The following is a 19,735-nucleotide window of genomic DNA, read 5'->3' as shown; positions in this document are numbered from 1 at the left end:
TCTAGATGAGGAGGACGATTTCGAGGGCCGACAAAAAATTGGTGTGCCGATGCCCCGATCTCAAATTCGACTTATATGAATGAAGAGCACGATTCAATATTAGTTTGAAAGCTAATTTAGACCTATTGTGTGACTTAAGGCGAAATTATCACCAGGGCCGACAAACTCGGCCGAGTTCAAGTCTGATACTTAAGAGAGAGGATATACAGCAACTCTCTCGAAAAAGAATTTCAACCTTAAAATCCAAGAACTAAAGCGCAACTCAACTCAGCGGGACTGTCTTTTGGGTCTTCCAAATCCCAAATTCAGATTCTTCTTCTTCGTTGTGAGCTTGAGAAGTCGGAATCAGAGGACGGCAGACAAATAAACTCCGTTATCAAAATCGCGAAGGTTTCCATTCAACAAAGTGGAAATAGGAAAAAATTTCTCAGCTAAACAGAAGAAATGAAAGTCATGTACAGATTTGTCATTTCCCTACCAGCGTTCTAATAGTTCAACAGCACGGCAACTGCCGATAAAACGAAAAACTATGTCCGAATTCCAGCATTTCTGAACTGTGCTATAAATGGCGCAAAAAAAGAGGCCAAAATACATGTAATCAAAGGAAATTAGTGCGTATTGACATGTATACTAGACAACATGTTTGTTGATTCTTGTTAGAACACACACCTTAAGTTTCCAGCCTATAACTGGTTGCTAAAATCGGACTTGAAACTTAAAGCCCGCGGCATTGATGAACTTGGAGGGCATGCCATTTTCCACATGATATGGTGCTACAAATCTTTTCTCCTTATGCCCGTAGGAACACCATAACATACTGGTGATGCTCCAATCAAGAAAGGAAGACTGCAAGCTTCACGAGCTTGACTTGCGAATGATCCAATCTTCGGCCTATGATCACAAGAAATCGTCATTGGATCACTTTCACAAGCTTCAGGCAATTTCTTCCTCGAGACTTTCTTCTTGGCAATACCTGGACAGCCCGTAATGCTCAATGCCTCAAATTCTTCTGCTACTTTGCATTGGGCGCAACCCTCAGAGGAACTCGATCTTTCTTTTAGCCAACCATCAAGCATGGCCTTTGCAAATCGGTTGATGTCCTTGTCCGTCACTTCCCATAAATTTCCAATAATGACAGGAGAACCAGCCAGCAGATAAGATAGTGCGGGACCGTGTGGAACATAACAACCATTCAGTGTCAGACAACCACTACTACATCCCATCAAAAGAGTAGCAGCACAATTTTCCAGACTCTGAATCTGATGCATGGGAATATAGTTCACCCCTGTACCACAAGACATACAGACAAATGTTCGGTTTGATGTTTTAAAAACTTTTTATGCCAAATAATAAAAAACCAGAATAATAAGTATACTTATAATCAAATAATCAAATAATCAAATTAAACGCAACACTTCCATGGCCGATATATATAAATGTAAATAGTAAAGTATAATATAATCAAACGTACCACTTCCATGGCCGATATATATAAAGAGGTCATGGCTTTTCAAGGCTTCTGCCAATTCTTCAGCTGGGGGTGCACATCCAGCCTTCCCCTGTGCAGGGTATTAAAATGAAAGGTTACGGAAACATATAGATTTGTGTTTATATGTATATAGATAAAATATGCCACATCCTCATGCATCTAATTCAGACTCTGGTGAGGAATGTTTCAGAATTCCCCAATTATAGAACACATACGTCTGCGATAGTTGGAAAGAGAAAAACAGAAACCAGGATATTACCTCCAAATTTTGATCTCTGAACCACTCCTCAAATTCAATTTGTGTGATACCTAGATCACCACCTGGGTTCAGGAGATAAAATGCATCCAATGGATCAATCAAAGGGAATGAAGCCTTCTGACATAAGGCATGCGATAAGCCCCCTGGTTTCTTAGTACTACTTGCAACTTTATCTTGATGGTAATTCTTCTCCAGCGTTGCAAAGATGCTCCCAATAGAAGGCATGCGATAAGCCTCCTGGTTTCTTAGTATTGGTATATTCTCCCAAGGAAGCATCTGTTAATCATCATTTAATCAGCTTATTTAAATGATGATAGGTGTATTGGAGAAATGGAAAGGTATCAGGTTTTATACAGAAAAGTGTATGCTGCTAATTGCCTATTTAGCAAAAAGAAAACCAAGAAAGTTCTCTTGAATTTCGTATACTGCCTTGTGCAAAAAAGAAAGGAGAAAAAAAAACAAGCTATTTTGTCTTGAATTGACCTTGGATTACAAAAACATGAATAATCAACTAAGAGCAGTTTCATGAGATGACACACTCACTATATGCTCCACACATACAATCATCTAGCACAAACTTTCAAGAGACAAAAAATAGCTTAGGGGTTGCCCAGGGCTAACCTTTGTTTTTTTTTGAGAAGAAACAATTTTATTAAAGAATAGTGAAAAACATAGAAGTGGATAAGAAGTCCACCAACAAATTAGAAAGGAAAATCCCAATAGGATTTGGCTACAGTAGCCAATTCTAGACCTAGCTCACTTAACTGCTGCTAACAAATCCCACAATATTTGAGATAGAGAGCAATTATTAAACTCTTTAGTAACCGAAGCCCAAAAAGATGCCCAATATTTTACTCTCCCCCAAAGTACTTCTGCCCCCACTCCAGTATAGTCTTCAAAAATCCTTCTGTTGCGTTCCAGCCATATATTCCAAAAAATTGCCGATACCAGGCAACCCCACAAAACTTTGGATTTTTTCCCTTTTCCAAGTGCCTTAAAATGACTAACAAGTTAACGACAATTAGACCAAAATGGTTGATGACCATCTAGAGTTATGTAGGAAATCGAGGGAAAGACTAGGATAATCATAATATATAATGAATTATATTGATCAAAATGGTTGACAACTCTTTTTATACTAAGTAATTTCTTGGTATTCCGACACCCCTTTATTTCATTATAGAAAACTACAGAATTTGTTGACCATCCATGCTTTGCTCAATTTAGAAGATAATATTCAGAGAAGAAAAACATTTGGCTCATAACTTTGCAAGAAACCTCTCTAAATAAGTAGAAAACAGAGAAACCAAGCACATACCTGCACCTCGAAGTCCAGCACTAGAATGATGGGCTCTCTATTTACAGTATCTAGCCCTTCAAGCTCATTCACTGCTCCCTGTATTAGTTGGAAAGCCAACTCAGATAGTTTCTGATAACCATTAGATTCATTAGTTGACGCCAACCACTTATTTTCCTCGGAACATCCAGCTTTACCAATATAGCAACCTTTCTTGAAACAAAGCTGTGAAACATATGCGCCTCCACCTTCAAAGGCATATTTGGAACCCCCAAGAATGACTTTCAGAAGACTCTCATCTATGTCCATTTTGCACTTAGATTTCAAATCCCGCGCCAGCTTCTTATGTACCAAGTCCAGCTGCTTGCAGTTTGACGATTCTCCCAGAAGCAAATATTTCCAAGGACCAAACCATAAATCTTCTAAGTTCCTGGTGCATGAAGACATAACACCATGAGCGCCAAGTGATAGTTCTCCAAATTGTCTAATGTTAAAACATTAAACAAAGTACAGAATTTCGTTTTCATAAAAATTCTACTGCCATTAACAGAATATATAGATTGAAAACCCAAATCTAAACTCATTATCTCAACAAAATCCAATAAAAATAAAATAGGTTGGTGGACATTCACGAGTCGCACAATTAAGCCCACGAAAGTTTGCATACAAAGAGAGGAAAGAGAAACCTACTTCAACAATTTACAGAGGCGACGATCAAGCTTATTTCTCCACATCCACCATAACGCCCTATTCTCTTTTGTATCTTCTTCTTCTTCGATTGAAGATGACAAATAACTCTCCTCCAATATCATTCTAAATTCTGGAGCTACCCTATCAACCACAGTGGAACCCCATGGGCAGCACCAACGCTTTCCAACCTTTCCGTCAGAAACACTAACAGAACCAGAACTTGTATCATCGGAGGAATCTCCTGAGTAAATTTAACATAAACAAATTACTGCAAGTGTTAATCAGTGCAAGACATGCTACGAACTTCTGAATTCATGCCTACCTACATTAAAAAATTACCTTCTAATACTGAATCCACAGGTAGAAGCATAACAATAGGTTGACTCTTCAAGTTCAAGCGTGATACAAGAATCCATGCATGAACACAAGTATGAAAGGACAACAGCTCCTGTAGGAAACTAGCATAAGGGCTTCCGAGCAAACTTATACAGATAATTGTTGTGCAAGGAAGGCCGGCAAAAAACAGTGTTACAAATCCTTCAAGTTCTTGAATAGACTCAGGTGCAAGCCTGCATCAGATACGAACAAATCGTGTTAGAATGGTTCAATGACAGACACCACCAATTTTGTAACGTGACAAACACAACCTGAGTAAATTCTTTTTTTCTGATCCCAAACAAGTTGAGCCAGGAACATGTGAACCCTGAAAATAAGGATTTTTAACAACATTAACTTATTAGTATGTGTTAAATAAAGGAATTAAACATTGGGTTTGCTATGCAAATACAACAATCTGGAATGCTAATTAGCAGAACACAATATGAAGATTAGAGAGCCATAAAAGCAAATTCCAACATGCATTCACAGCAGTAGGGAGGTAATGTCCAAATGATGGTTCATTTCAGTACTAAACAAGATATCCAAGTGGTGACAAAACTTGTTCATAATTACCCAAGAACAGAACGATGAGCGTGCAACCAGAAAATATACCATTTGCATTTATCTTGGGAGCTAAGACATTCAAGTAATTGATGTAAGCCCCCAAGTTTAAAATCTCTCATATAGATTTATTAGTATGTATGTAGCTTGATTATTGCTTACATAGATAGACTAAATAAACAGAATCAAAGTGTGTAAACATACCTCAGTGTTTACAAGGTGCTGAACATTACATATCCCAGATATATTTGTGAAAAATTGGCAACTAAGATGAGTGCCAAGTGAAGCTTGATGGAAATAAGAAGCCCAATGGTTTTCGCGGAGAGTTTTAGAAGAAGATGACAAAGAAAAAAGATCACTTGAGGTAGAAAGCACAAATATAGCGGCAAGCAATCTGGAAACCTGTTTAGCACCAAAAGTCAATCATCTTGAATAATGACAACATTATGGAAACCAAATAAAAGCAAAACGACAAAAAATATAGGAAGACACTTGGATTTGTAATAGAAGAAACTCAAATCCATAACATCCAAATTAAATGCGGTTATTATTTAAGTTTTTCACAGATAAGGAACTAAACCCAAGAACTAAAACTCTAAACAAAATAAGTCAGCTACCATTACAACGCCGTGATCATCCACCTGTATTCAAATTTTAACAAAACAAAACAACACAAGTGAACTTAAATGATGTGGCAGTGACAATAAAAAACAATCTGAGCTCTTCTGTCATGTTTACAGAATCCAATAAATACAACTGAACTTACTCATAAAGCCATAGGAAATATTTTAAATGAAGGAAAGCATACCACAAGATCCTCTTAAATCTATATATTCTGTAACAAACACAGTATAGTATGAACCTAGGACAGATCAATCTTTCAAAGGCTCCATAGCATTCCTCTACAAACCGTCGACCATAGCATTCCTCTACAAACCGTCGACCAACTTTTTGGACTGCATGACTCAATGTAGTAATACAATCCCATCATAAAATGGACCTCCCTTTTAAAAAACATGGAACGCAATGGATTGCAAGTTCAAAATAATTCCTGTAGAAATTATGGTTAACAGGATGTTCCAGATTACTTTTTAGGCATTTGAGTCACCATCCACCATTTGTAAATAGACTACATGCAGGACCAGAGGTTTGAATTCAAAGCCAAAAAAACTCAACTGGCCAAAATGCAAAGAAGCCACAGTTCAGGCTAAAGTTACTTAAAGCACTAAATGTTACAGAAGCAGCCAAGAAATTGTTTTCCTATTCAATACATAAACATCCCCAACTATGTTAGACTATGCAATCCAATTTGACAAGAGCTGACCCTGTAACATTAAAATAAAACCAGGGTTACTTTCCGCCAAGTACGACAATGTTGCAACATGCCTTTCAAAAGAAGCTAGCTTTACTTGAGCTTAAAAAAATGATTTATTTTTTCTTTTGGAAAAAAAGGAGTCACAAAACAAAAGAGATATAGTAGTTCATAAAGACAAAGGCACAGGATTTGCTCCTTACTATCATAGTGTGATGTATGCACTTAACATCAAAATAAAGTCCATTAACAACTCACAAACACATGGAGTATGATATATCAATGAAAACACTACAGCCAATGCAATGAAAGGACTATGAAAGAATATAAAGGTAGATTTGACCTTCTGGAAAAGTACAGGAACGTCGCGGCAGAGAACAAAAGCTAGCATCAACCAAGACACTAGTTTTGGTAGCTGAATATGAGGCAGATCAGAGCACATACTCCTGGTGAAAGAAAATCAAGAGAGAGTAAAACAGTTAGCACTATTACAAATCTGAACAATGCACTCATGTTAACATTTGCATCTGTCATTAGGTATTTGCCTTGGAATTGAAAATTCTTCTTAGGTCTTTACATTGGCATCCATTTGTTAGTTAAAGCCAATATTCAACTGTAAAGGCAAAAAAAAAATTCAAAGCTAGCTTTTAGGACAATTTTCCAGTGCTAAAGCATCATATAAGAAACAAACAATATGCTCAACATGATTGCTCTTTTGCTAAATTATCAATCGTTTACAGATATCACAGTAGCACAAAGTGAATTTAGACAAATGATACTAATTCTGGAAAACCTAAAATTCTTATTAGACGAACATATACACATGGCTTTGTTTCTAATAGCATTTGGGCCAGTTAAGAGAAGCAACCAAACAAGTTTTGTTCTTCAATTAGGCAAAATGAGGATGCCATCCTTAGCCACCCTGATTCTTTAAGTAAAATTTATATCAAAGCTACTGGGACACATTTTCAGCTGGCAACTCGGGATTTTCTATTACTTTTTTAGAAAAAGGGCTTTTGTGTTCCAAATATGCCTTTCTTCTACTAGTAAAACTGAAATGTGACTGTTTAGCTCCAAACTTAAAGCAACGGATTATCATTCCAAATTATTAACTCCTTTTAAATTTTAGAGAGAGGGAGAGAAAAAAAAACTTGTGTGAAATTCTCTCTCACCGTCTCTGAAAAGGTTTTCTTGCAGGTCAAGGGCACTTCCAGCAGATTTATTTTCTCTGAAAGTGACACAATTTCAATTTTTAAACTTTTTCGACATTGTTTGCTGCAATTGCATGTACCCATAAGAGCATGGGTAAACTGTATAAATCCATTGCAGCTTATCCCAAAAAGAAAAATAAAATTGAAGGCATTACTCATCTCTTTTATACTAAGAAGGAAGTGGCCGGTGATACTCCTGATTCTAAATTAAGGCATTTTTATGCAATAAGCATGCATAGACATACATAAGAACTTACTATTAAGATTACCTGGTTTCCTTAGAACAGTAACTCTTCAAAGACGACCAACTTATGTTCAACAGTACTTCTGCCCGTTCAACACAGAACACATCCCCGGGGATCTCCTTTCCCATTAAATCAAGCAAGGAAGTCAATGGAACAGTTGAGGTAATAGGACAAAATGGGTTTCGGCTGACCAAGACTGATACAGTTTGCACTATAATTTCATGTGTCTCATGAGTTTGACCACGACTGTCCAAGCATTTTCCTGAAAAATGCTAAATTTAATCAATAAATATTTTACGGCAACAAAAAAGTTTTAAAGCAAAACACATAACAAAGTTCCATGTCCATTGGATCTCATGCTTTAGCCATAACTTGCAAAACAAAATGCAAGAACACAACTATGTATGGAAATCATGACACGTTTGGCAATTCAAAAGCAAAAAACTATAGTGCTAAGAAAATTGTTAATAATACTAATGATAGCATTAAATATGATAGGACAATTTTATGCAGATGAATCCACTCTTAAAAGTCTCTGAACGCACTCTTAAAAGTCTCTGAACGCACTCTTAAAACGCACACAATAAGCATTGTCCATCCTTTTTCCAATAAGCATGACCACCACCATCAACACCTCGGCCCACACTACTCGTGCTGGCACCATGCTCAGCCTCATCAGCGCTGGCCTTACCGAAGGGCAACACACATGAGCTGGCAGTGGTGAAATGAGGCAAGAGCCATGACTTGAATCTCTATCAAATTTTTAAATAATTTTCCTTTCGGGTAAAATAGTAACAAAATTTTCATTAAAAGATGGGTGAAATGAGAAATTATTACAGTGCAAACAGAAGTTCATTCAATAGACAATGCATCAACTTTATGAACATGCATGCAGATATAGAAAGTAAGAGATTATAACGTAGAGCTGCCCCCTACCTAATCCTGTGAGAAGCCTGAGCAATAAACGCCGGCGGACAAACTCCCATTTTAAATGTACTAAGTCTTTCACTAACCCAGATTTCATAACTTCCACAGGAAGACACTGCCAACACCTCATTTGGTTGCAAATGCAAGTTACATTGCACCCAAAAGCAACCTCACAGCTTTTTAAATCCAATAGAAATTCCCTCTTGCTAAAAGTATCAGGGCTATCGCACTCACTTTTTCCTTGCAGAAGTTTTGAAGGACCAAGTTGGACGATGCCATTTCCACTTATGCTTTGGTTCTGAGAAGATTGATATCTAGACCGAGTTACCCTCAAATTGTGCTCAGGTACTGAAACCTGATTCTTCACGACCAGTTTTGGTGCATTTTTGGTCTTTTTACATTTTTTAGCATCCATCTTGCTTTTCAGGCCCTCCTTAGTGGTTTTTCTATTATCATGCTGTTTTTCTTCAGAAACAGTATATATACTGCTAGCACAATATCCAACGTCTTTAAGACTAGCTTTTCCAGGCATTGTCCATTCGACACACTCTTCTTCTGGACAACTAACAGAATTTTTCCACTCAGAAAGATTTAGTATGGCAATGGCTGATTTGTACAGGTTTTCAGCATGCGACAACTTATCTGACGATGTACTTCTTGTATTTTCAAAAATGCTTTGATATAAATCGCCAAGATTCTGATTAACAGTTGCTTCCAGCAACAATCTGCATTTCATGCAAGAGAGATCTGTGCTGCAAGCCCCAAAATATTGCTTGGCACTTTGCAGTTCCTTTTCCGCCAAATCCCAAAGTTGCTGCTTGTGGTAAAGCTTTCCTAAAGACATTCACAATTTAACAGTGAATTAGCAAGTTATTACAATCCGCTTCTTTTGAAACCAGGGGCGAATGAAGAAATAATTGTGAGACAACGGACAAGAAATAAGAGAGTTGTTGTTATACCCAAGACAGTAGAAAAAACAATTGTAAATAGTGGCAAGCTCTGTGAGCAGGAAAAAGCTTTTCCAAATTGTAAAAAACCTTCGGCCTCAGCTCCTTTACCAATTATTTCGAGGATAACCCCTACCTGCAGGTTATATGGGAGATCCAAATTCAAATCCAATCTTAGTAAAAGATAGGTCCAGACTTGAACTTTGACAAGATTGACAGAAAGAGGAAGAAAAACCTGAAGAGTGCTCTCAAGATAACATTGAAGTGCATTCCATGGACTCAGATAATAGCTTTCCAGGTCACATGAACTAGTATCAAAAAGCCAAACTTCACTAGCAACTGATCTTTGCATATGCATATCATGAATGCTATATGTTAACTCCTGACAGATACCCCCTTCATTGTACTTTTTGGGCTGTCGCTCAGAAGAGAACATAAATTTCCCTCCAAATAGTTTAGCACGTAAGTTGTGAGCTTCTTTTGCATATGAGAGAGCCTACAGAGTATTAAGAAATATGAATACAAAATCATCATGCAGGAATCCCCTTGTTTAAACCAAGAAAGCATCTCAATATCTAGTAATTAACAGTGCAAAATACTTTGTTAGCATTTAATAAACCAAAATAAATCAAGTTAAATAAACCAATGCAGACTACCTCAATTAACCGTCCATTTGAAACAAGTCTTTCCGATAAATCATAGTAGAGATATCCAGCTATGTAAGCAGACCAAGTCGATACAGGAGCCTATAAGAAGAGTACCAAAATGTATTTATTTTGTGTCATTAAGGCATAAGAGTTCATGATGGCAACTTGAGAGAAACTGACCTGTGATATAAGTTCAAAAGCAGCTTCCTTAACTTCATCAATTGTGATATCTGATCGAAACAAATTTTGATGATTCCATGGGCCCCGAGAAAAGTTTGGAAACAGAAATGAGAAACTATGTTGGAACACTAATAGTAATGGTGTGGAATCTTTTAGAGAATCTATCCAAAAAGCATACTTTGAAAGTTCACCACAATGATCTGATAAGTTCATAATGAATGTCTCATTTACAGGTGAGGCACAAAGGGCATGGCTAATCCTCCTACATTCCCAAAATCTGGCCACGCACTTCTCTAATGGGACATTCCTCCATTTAAATAATCTAATCATAAGCTTATGTATATCATTGTGAAAGTCCATGCAACCCTGAAGATCATGAAGAAACAAAAGCATTGTCATTGTTAAGAATAAAATCATGTCCTAAAGAAATAATATTTTCAGGTGGATCCTACGGCACCAACAACATCAAAGGACAAACCTTGGCGGATAACAAATCAATGACATTGTAAAGTAGCAACATAGTATTTTCAGACAACATGGAGCACTTGTCAGCCGGAGAGCAATTAGCAGGAGTAGAAATGCCCAACCATAGATTAATGGCAGCACTGATATCTTCAAGCACTCGCTGCTCATGAGTCATAACAAACACAAATCAAATAGCTGGAAATGTTGTAAATTCAATGACACTTAAGCATATATAAACAGCATATAAAGCTTTTTAGCAGTAATTACTCAATCTTAGGAAATAACTTTCGTGATTTCGCACCTTTGAGTTGGGTTCAGCTTCCTGGGTAGAAAGTGCACGTAAGCAATATGCCACAGCTAATTGATGGCAAGGAGAAATTTCATGGGTACAGGTTTCATCATAAATCTCACTCTGATACAGTAGCTTATTCATATCAGCCAGAAACCCAAAAATCAAAGGGTTACCCGCTAAAGGCAAGTCATTAAGATTCGGAAAAACAACAAAAAATAAACTAAAATCTAAATTGACTTACAAGTAAACATATTGCATCTGATAAACACTGAATACAGTCCTTCAGACCTTTGCTTCCAGAAAGCCTTAATGCCCTTCCCTTTTTCAACAAAATTCTTGATTTTTGTAACCAACTATTTGGTGTGACATACACATCTTTCAGCAGGAAATCTATAATTTTCATTTGCATTTTCTGACAAAACTTAGGGTTCACAGCAGTCATTCCCTCATAAGCAAGAAGTTCCTGATATTTCAAGATAGAAATGTAGACGTGAGAAAAGTTAGTACAAGTGCGACCTAAAGTCTAGGGAAATATATTTAATGAACTCCAACTGAAAAGAAATACAAAATGTTCTAACCTGTTCCAAAACGATTTCGTTTATCTTCTTTGGGACTTTCTTATAAGACAATAACAAACTGTATAAGGTTGGAGCATCATCTTCAACATTCACATCCTTGTAACGTTTACATTCCATCTAGATATGGCATAATAAAAGTAAGATACCAGATACAGCATATTAAGTGAACACAATACATAATTATAAGATGATTAGAATGAGATTTTGTGTTGACATTTGATGATTAGACGATGTTAAGAAAACACAATACGAAAAGTAAAGGAAATTCCAGATGATACCTTAACCCACTGCTTCACCACAGCCAGAGGACCTGGCAGCCTCCCAAACAAGTTTGCAGCAATGGACCAATTTTCAAGGCTCTCTAATAAAGTTCTTTTCGCATCATAACTCTGCAATTCATTAAGAACGTCCAAAAGAAAAGCACTTCTCGTACAGCACTCATTATAGAAATCTAAAATGGCATCTTCTGACAGATCAACCTCGGACGCCCTTTGTTTGTGTACAAACATCTCACAAAGATGTATAACACGAGTCCATGATGCCTTACAACATAAGTTCAATGCCTGTGATGCCTGCAAAGGTACTTTACAAAGTCAAGCAAAAGAAAGGCCTCAACAAGGAATTCTAAAGTACAAAAATGCTTTTGGTATAAAGTGGTTTTATCTTTTCATAGGAAACTAGATTTCATTAAAAGAATAGAGAAATTATAGTAGACGACATATACACTAAGCTTAAATAATTAAAAACCTGCCTCCACCAATAAACGATCCACATACAACTACAAAATCCAACAGCAATTCACAGAACAATCAAACAGCTACATCCCTATCCAATAAGATTGAAAAAGAGTATCTATCCTGTACAAAGTGACAACATGAACAAAAAGAAACATTAAAAAACAACAGAAAATTTCCTTGAATTTGGTTAAATTAGGACAGGAGTGAAACATATTTAAACAGAGCAGGAGCCTGGATTGTCTATAAGGGTCATGGCTAACTTCTAAAGATAAAAGGTTCAGTTAATAAGAAATAAAGCAGTGCCTTGTCTGGAACTCTATCCAGTTCAAATGAAAGTACAGATGCACATATTCATCTAGAAGCTTAAAATATAGCACAAAGCGATCCTATTCTTAAGGTCTACCGCATCTTGTATGGGTATTAAATCCATCTAGCATCGAACTTTCAAAAAGGGTATAGAGAAAAATTGCTCACTTTTCGTTATTACCTTATCAACTGCTTTTGAGTTATACCAAAGTGGCTACACTATATCATCCCCTTTAAGAACCACTCATTTTTTAAGTTATTCAGTCTGACTGTATAACATGCCAAACCGTCTGACAAGATATCGTTTTCCCTTTTTCAGCCACAATGTGTGTTATGTACCCACACACACAAATATATACATGCCATTGTTTTATTTGAGGGGCTTTTCATCCTTGCAAAAAATGAACTTTGGTTGGAGAACTAAAGATAAACGTTTTGGATCTATCAAACTACAATGAGGAGTGGGGACAACAAAGCTTCCCTCAAATGGTCTTATTTGAGGGATATACATACGTGAAACACATTGAACAGGGAGCAGTTTAATACATTGACAACAGAGCAAACATCTTTAGATACTTGAGGTAAAACATTTGCATGACAATACAGCTATGGTGCTACCCAAATTGAGCAGTGTAATATATGTATCTAACTCTAAAGGATTATCATGGCTCTTTACACATATAAACAAATACAGAGGTGCCCCTCAAATATTCGATAGTATTTAAATATTAAGCCCATAGTTCCAGCATTTCTGCATATAGACAACATAAATAAATGTGTCAATTTCCAGACATATTCTTTTTCTTGATACATGGTGTTTTTGGATAAAGAAATTGAGAGAAAAAAAATACAGAGAACTTCTTTCATTTGAACACTAAAATTTGGAGCGGAATGGAGACAAAAGATGAGAGGTTTGCAAAGAAAATGAAATTTGTGTTGTGCTTGATTTTTGAAAAAAAATCCTGAATTAAACATTTCTTTCTGTCTTTCTTCTGCCTATCCAAACAAGAATAAGAGAAAGGAAATACCCCCTCTTCCCTCTCGAATCTACTACCTATAAATTTTAATAACTAAACACAATGTAAACAAAAAAAATACCAAATCTATCTAATATGGACCTCAAACCAAGCCTTGGGAATCATCTTTGGAACTTAAAACAAAATAGTTCTGATGAAATGTAGAGCAAACTAAATTACTAAAGCTAATTGTATAAAATGGTTATTAAGAGAAAAAGAAACTTCAAACAAGATATGGTTCAATGTTTAGAATGGATGCATGGCAAGAATTTATTCAAACCATAAAAGCACTTACAGAGCCAAGTACAATAAAGATAACAACATTACTTCAGACTGAAAATGATGCTTCTCATACTACACCATAAGCCATCCAGTCATAAATATTCATTCTGTAAAAGAATACCTCTTTTAGCTCCTTGTTCCTGTACAAATGTACCCCGGTATTGTACAGAGAGACATATAGATGCTTTAGACCATGAGGTTGAATCCAAGCACTGGTGATGACATTTTCAAGTATTTGTACACTCTTCTGAAATAAGAAAAAGGCAAGCCAATTACCTAGTTTGCACTGATGACCCAAAATTATTAAAAAAAATTTGCATTTATTATATTTATTAACGACGAAAAACAATGAAAAAACTTATTTTTTTAAACACATATCGAATTAATAGTAATGAAAATAAAGATTGTGCTGTACAAGAGTCATAAGAAATAAACATTTCACTAATGAGAAAACAAATAACTGGGACCATTTCAGCATTATATCATAAGAATGACAACCTGAATGTTCAGCTTTGTTATGATGGAGAGGGTAAAAGCAGCCAGAGCAACATCAAGGGTGCTGTTTCCATCAAATCCATCTCTATCCACCTCATATGTACATCTGTACCTGGGCACAAGCATATGTCAGATAAATCTTGCAACATCAACTGACTATAATCTTGTAAGACGGTAGTTAGGGAAAAGACTGAAGAAATTGTGGATCAATAAGACCAAGCAACTTCAGTCACGTGTTCATAGAACTCAAAGAAACGAAACACTGAACCTTATCCTTGACTCACATTTTAAGAGAAAGAAAAACGTCACAAAACTGATGGAATGCACCCTGGATATGGCACACTTCAGTAGAAACAGAAGCAGCTTCATTATTAGTAATAATCTGTTTCCTTCCTGAATTTACAAACTCTGTAAGCGGCTGGCATAAGAATTTCAATGCATTAAAATAACACAGAAGATAGTTCTTTCTATCCTTCTGCATTTGATTCAATGAGTCCCCACTGTCCGAACTCAATTGCGAATTGGATAACAAAGAGTCGTCATTGCAGCCAATTTGGAAATAACTTCTCAATGAACCAAGCAAACCGGACAAGCGATTCCCTGTGTCCCCATCATCAAGCAAAACTCTAATTGCACCTTCAAAGGATTGAAAATGACCAACTTTTGACTTCATACTACGATCAACAAAGTGCAATCCAGTGGCATAAACCCTCAGAATTAACTGAAAAGGTGTTCCAGCCTGCACAAAAAGGTAGTATTTTAATTACAAAATACAAATGCAAACACTGCCAATGAGTGCCAGTTTAGTGAAATTTATATGAGCAAACTACATAAATAAGATACCTGATGGAAATCACCTGCTAACTTATTTAAATGAGATCCAATAATACCGCAAAGGTTTGTGTTTGTAGTTTGACATTTTTTGGCACAATAAGCAATAAGTTCAACAAACTCTTTTCCTGAATTTTCCACTTCAGCCTGCCAAAGTTTACAGAAATGTAATCACTCTGACTAATTCAAGTTATAAATCCGTAAGCAATTATCTCCAAACAGTTCATATGCAGATAGCACCACCTCCAAAAGTAAAGAAATTGTATATAAGGTTCAAGGCAACACTTGTTTATGAGGTACAATTCAAATAAATAAAAAGTTGCCATCAAGATGTAACTCGGTAAAAAGGGAAAGTACTAAAAGTCTACGCATATGAATTGGTAATCAACTGTATGTTGCAGCATAATTCTCATAAGGAAGACAATAAAAAGTACTTAGTCCAAAAAAAATTGATGAAAATGTATAATAAACAAGTGGAAAATCTAACTTAAGTTCTCCTCCACTCAAGAACTTTAGTTAGAGACCCTGTCATATAATTTCTTCACCAAAATTAAGGTCCAAAGAGAGCATGTTGTGTTCATATATTAAGGGATAGTAACAAATTAAAACATACATTGCATGAGACTTTTAGTATACTAAAAATATGAAATAATTCAGATTAAATACCACAGAGACTAGTCCAAGGTTTTACAAGGGTGGTGCTATCCAACACCCCTTTTTACCTTTCCCACACTCCTCTCAATTTCAGGCCGTCAAATTGAATGAATTGGAGAGGATCAAAGGACAGAAATTAACAGAGGGTGTGTGGAAAGTAAAAAATGGTGCATGGATGGCACCACCCTTTTACAAAGGACCTATATGCTACTAATTAGAATGATTTTTTAATTAGGATATTCTCATGTACGTTCACTTCTACCGAAAATTTGATACTTGTTTATTTTAAGGAAAACTAATGAAAAGGGCTTGAAAACTTTGAGTTTTAACGATAAGGACAAAATAAAGGGTAAAATGAATAGTATCAAGATTGACTTTTTAGTGTAAAAATGTGATTTTTTGTTAAAGTGATCAGTACCGAGAGCTTTTCGTTAAAGTTCCCTTTATTTTATGATCAAATAACAATTTTTTTAATAAATATTAACTAAACTGTTACATTATTTGCAGAAACAACAATTAATATAAAAGTCAATTCAGTTAGACATATAATATTCTTTTCTCTATTTTTTTGTCAAAGAGTCAAATAATATTTGTGGTCTTCAATAATCACTGTGATATTTTTCCCTTTTCATTTCCCTCAGATGAAAGTGAAGCGGAAAACCTGCCCTAAATTAATTCTCTAACTATACCATTGTAAGACGATTGTTGACCCAAAAGAATAATACAATTAAGAAAACAATTATGATGTGTCTTAAAAAAAACAAAGGCAATCAAATCGGAGGTCTAAATCATACCAAGTAGATACAACGAAAAAAAAATGTAACAAATAAAAAATCTGCATGATCTGATGTCTAATTCCCAAGCCATCATACATTTTCAAAAGGGCCAAAGTACTTTGAACCCAGAAGATATGGAAACCTTTCTTTAGCTTAGTTATTATATGGTATCCCAAGGTTCAAGAATACAAATAAAAGCATGTGATCATATTTCTGCCATTTAGTTGAAATATAGGTCAAAATGTCTAATACAAACTGGCTCAGCCTTCAAGCGAATATCTGGAAACTAAACATTGACATGGGCACTGACGATTTATGAGCATAGACATCTTGGTCAAATCACATTCCTCAATCCTAAAATACACATTTAAAACCATCTGCATTACCTTACATTCGTGGACAAGGGAGTCCAACAAGCAAAATAAGATGCGAGTGAGTGTGAATGTATCCTCTTGAAACAAGAATAAAGATGAACATATCGTACGGGCAAACTGTATGAACAAAAGAAAAGGACTGATTAGATACGTGCATCAAATTTTTTATACAATCCTTACTATAGAATCAAACATAGGCTACCTTGACCATTGTGTCTTTCATTGGCGACTTAGCATACTCAGTCATGGTTAAAATGCAGAACTTTTGCACAAGATCCCCATTGAACACCGATAGCTCCCCAACTAAAAATTGAGTACACCTACTCAGATAGGCAACCAGATTCCTGTGCAACTTCTCACATGTGCTTGCATCTAATACCCTAAGACATTTCATATCAGGTACACCAATCAGTAAACTACTGATCATTGCTGTAAAATCACAAATAATGTTAAGTGCTCAAAATGCCAGTGAAACTGTGCCTGCTTCAGATAAGTTCAGGGTTCTGCTTTTCAAGTTGAAACATTTGATCCAAAATACTAACAGCAATATTCTACGGAAAGCGAAAATCGGATGATTCACTTACCGGAACCACGGCATGACCTCCTCAGCCAAACAAAGCACCCGCTCAAACACCTCACTGTCCTTACTCTGACTCATGGCCGCACATTTCACAAGCGTCACCACAATTTCACCCACCAAAGACCCAAAATCTTTATCTCCGCCCCCCTTCTCCACATCCGGCACAAATCTCCGACACGATTTCACCGATTTCTTCGACCCACATTCAATCGCCTTAAGGCTCTCCAAAACCCTAAACCCCTCACTTTCCGCATCCTTGTACCGCCCACATGCCACAAGGCAACTCACCATCCTCACCCTCGGGTAGTGAAACGAGTGCGGCGAAGCGGACAACACAGAGGACACGGCGGCCAGGCAGTCGAGGCAGAGCCGGTAAATATCGAAGAGTTCGAGGGCAAATTTGTCATCTAACTTTGAGGGGTCGGCGAGGCGTTTGGGGAGAAGGGATAGCGTGCGGTTGAGGAAGGGGAGGAATTTCTTGGCGAGCGAGCGGAGGAGGGTTTGGTGGTCTTGGGATTTGGTTGATTTTTTGGTTTTTTTGGGGTTCTGGAGTTCGGTGAACGGCTGAAGATAGGCGGCGACGAGGGGATGAAGGCCGGCGGTGTTGGCGGCTTCAAGTTTTGAAATGATGGCGGTCTCCTCCATGGCCGGTGGAGAAAGAGAGAGTGAAATGTCTGGTTTTTTCTTTCCTAGGGGCCTAGGGCGCGCCAAGACATCCCCTTTCGAGCTCATTTAAAAATATAAAAAAATTGAGGTGTAATTCACTTTATTTTTTAAAATATTAGAAAAATTGAGCTGTAATTCCTAATTTACTTTTTCAAGTTTCGCCAAAATCGTTTTACATGTATTTATTTATTTATAAGTTTTATATATGAACTTAAATTTTTTTGTCACTTTTATACTTGCGTTAATCTAGTCTTCTGTTAACTGATAATGTGGTAATATCTTGGCCCATTAATTCTCAAGTATCGTAAAATTCGCAATTTTCTACCTTTAGTTATTTTCATCTCATTTTCATACATAAAATTACATTTTGATTCCAAATCCATATTTCCATTAATCGACATCAGAAGCTCCGTTAAACCGTGACATTTCAATTGGCTGGACAATGTAGAAACATAGTACTGTAGGCCCTGCAATGCGTACAAGATGGTTCAAGTTGATTTTGAAATAAGTTCCCGCCAAATTAAAAATTTTCAAAAACACAAAAAAGTTTGACTTTTTTATTTTTTTTATTGTTACTTTGCAAAAAAATAAAAAATCCGCATGGAGCCATAATGTCATGTTTTTTGACAGTCATCGTGACATCTAAGAGCAGCTCCACCTCATTGGGGTAGGTCGGCTCAAAGCCTAAAAAATAGGTCAGCCTGCACAAAAAATGGTCCAACCAAGCCTATAGGTTGGCACCCAACCCAAGCCAATCCATAGCTTGGCCCAAAACGGTGCAGAGCAATGTGTGTGGACTATGTGAGATCACGCTGGCGTCAGCATGACATCACACCCCCATTACATTTTTTTTGCATCAGACTTGCGCGCGTTCTAGACCAAAAAAACGGTAGGGCTCGCCATTGCAACGCACTAATTGTACTGGGTGAGTGGCCATGTGGCTCATTATAAGCTATTGAATTTTCAATTTCTAGTTTTCTGGACTGCTGGATTTCCAACGGTAAAAAAATTTTGAATTTCAAATCCAATAGCTAATGACGTGATACGTTATGGGCCTTCCGATTCGAGATCAACAATCCACGATTATCGCCCAAAAATGAAAAAAAAAAAACACAATGGTTAGAATTATGACCATTTGCCACGTGTCCACGTCTGGGCTGTTGGATTTGAATCTTTTTCAAATCCAACGGTCCAGATTAATTAACTTAATAAAAAATAATAAAAAATTGTTTAAAAATACAGAAAAATTTAAAAAAAATTATTATTTTTTTTATTTTTATAAATACCTAATCATCATCTTCCACCTTACACCACATTTCATTATTTTCAACACTTCAACCAAAACTTTCATATACTTTTTTGTGGAAAAATGGCTACGTGGAAAATCTTATCGGAAATCTATCCACAAAATAGTACTTTCGGATGATGACATGTAGTGTGACAATATTGTTTAAAAATCATATCCGAAATTAAAACAAATTTTTTTTATTTTATAAAAAAATTAATAATATTTTAAATAGGCTAGGTGCCAACGCATTTT

General features: G+C 36.4%; 1 protein-coding gene across 7 annotated transcripts; it reads right to left on the bottom strand.

Moving 5' to 3' along the window:
• Window positions 1-413: 413 nt before the first annotated feature.
• On the bottom strand, window positions 414-18,246 carry LOC126603255 (separase). 7 transcript variants are annotated; one of them, XM_050270036.1, is made up of 27 exons: window positions 17,534-18,246; window positions 17,152-17,329; window positions 16,962-17,066; window positions 15,158-15,292; window positions 14,599-15,053; window positions 14,318-14,426; window positions 13,941-14,066; window positions 11,757-12,050; window positions 11,479-11,595; window positions 11,142-11,363; window positions 10,910-11,032; window positions 10,622-10,768; window positions 10,144-10,509; window positions 9,973-10,062; window positions 9,552-9,812; window positions 9,329-9,452; window positions 8,379-9,203; window positions 7,467-7,704; window positions 6,330-6,432; window positions 4,879-5,076; window positions 4,383-4,438; window positions 4,075-4,304; window positions 3,736-3,976; window positions 3,067-3,475; window positions 1,749-2,024; window positions 1,472-1,559; window positions 414-1,285 (listed from the first exon to the last, which is right to left on the bottom strand). In XM_050270036.1, exons 1-27 carry the CDS (start codon window positions 18,172-18,174, stop codon window positions 774-776), a joined length of 6,669 nt encoding a protein of 2,222 aa, XP_050125993.1. In that variant the 5' UTR covers window positions 18,175-18,246; the 3' UTR covers window positions 414-773. The 7 variants fall into 7 exon arrangements, with proteins under 7 accessions (XP_050125993.1, XP_050125991.1, XP_050125995.1 ...); XM_050270034.1 differs by having other exon boundaries at window positions 10,622-10,781; window positions 10,911-11,032; XM_050270038.1 differs by having other exon boundaries at window positions 10,910-11,020.
• Between the last annotated feature and the right edge of the window lie 1,489 nt (window positions 18,247-19,735).

Source organism: Malus sylvestris, chromosome 15 (assembly GCF_916048215.2).
Source record: "Malus sylvestris chromosome 15, drMalSylv7.2, whole genome shotgun sequence".
Classification (NCBI taxonomy): domain Eukaryota; kingdom Viridiplantae; phylum Streptophyta; class Magnoliopsida; order Rosales; family Rosaceae; genus Malus; species Malus sylvestris.
Note: the sequence above shows the minus strand (reverse complement) of the source record. Positions and strands in the feature narration are given on the sequence as shown.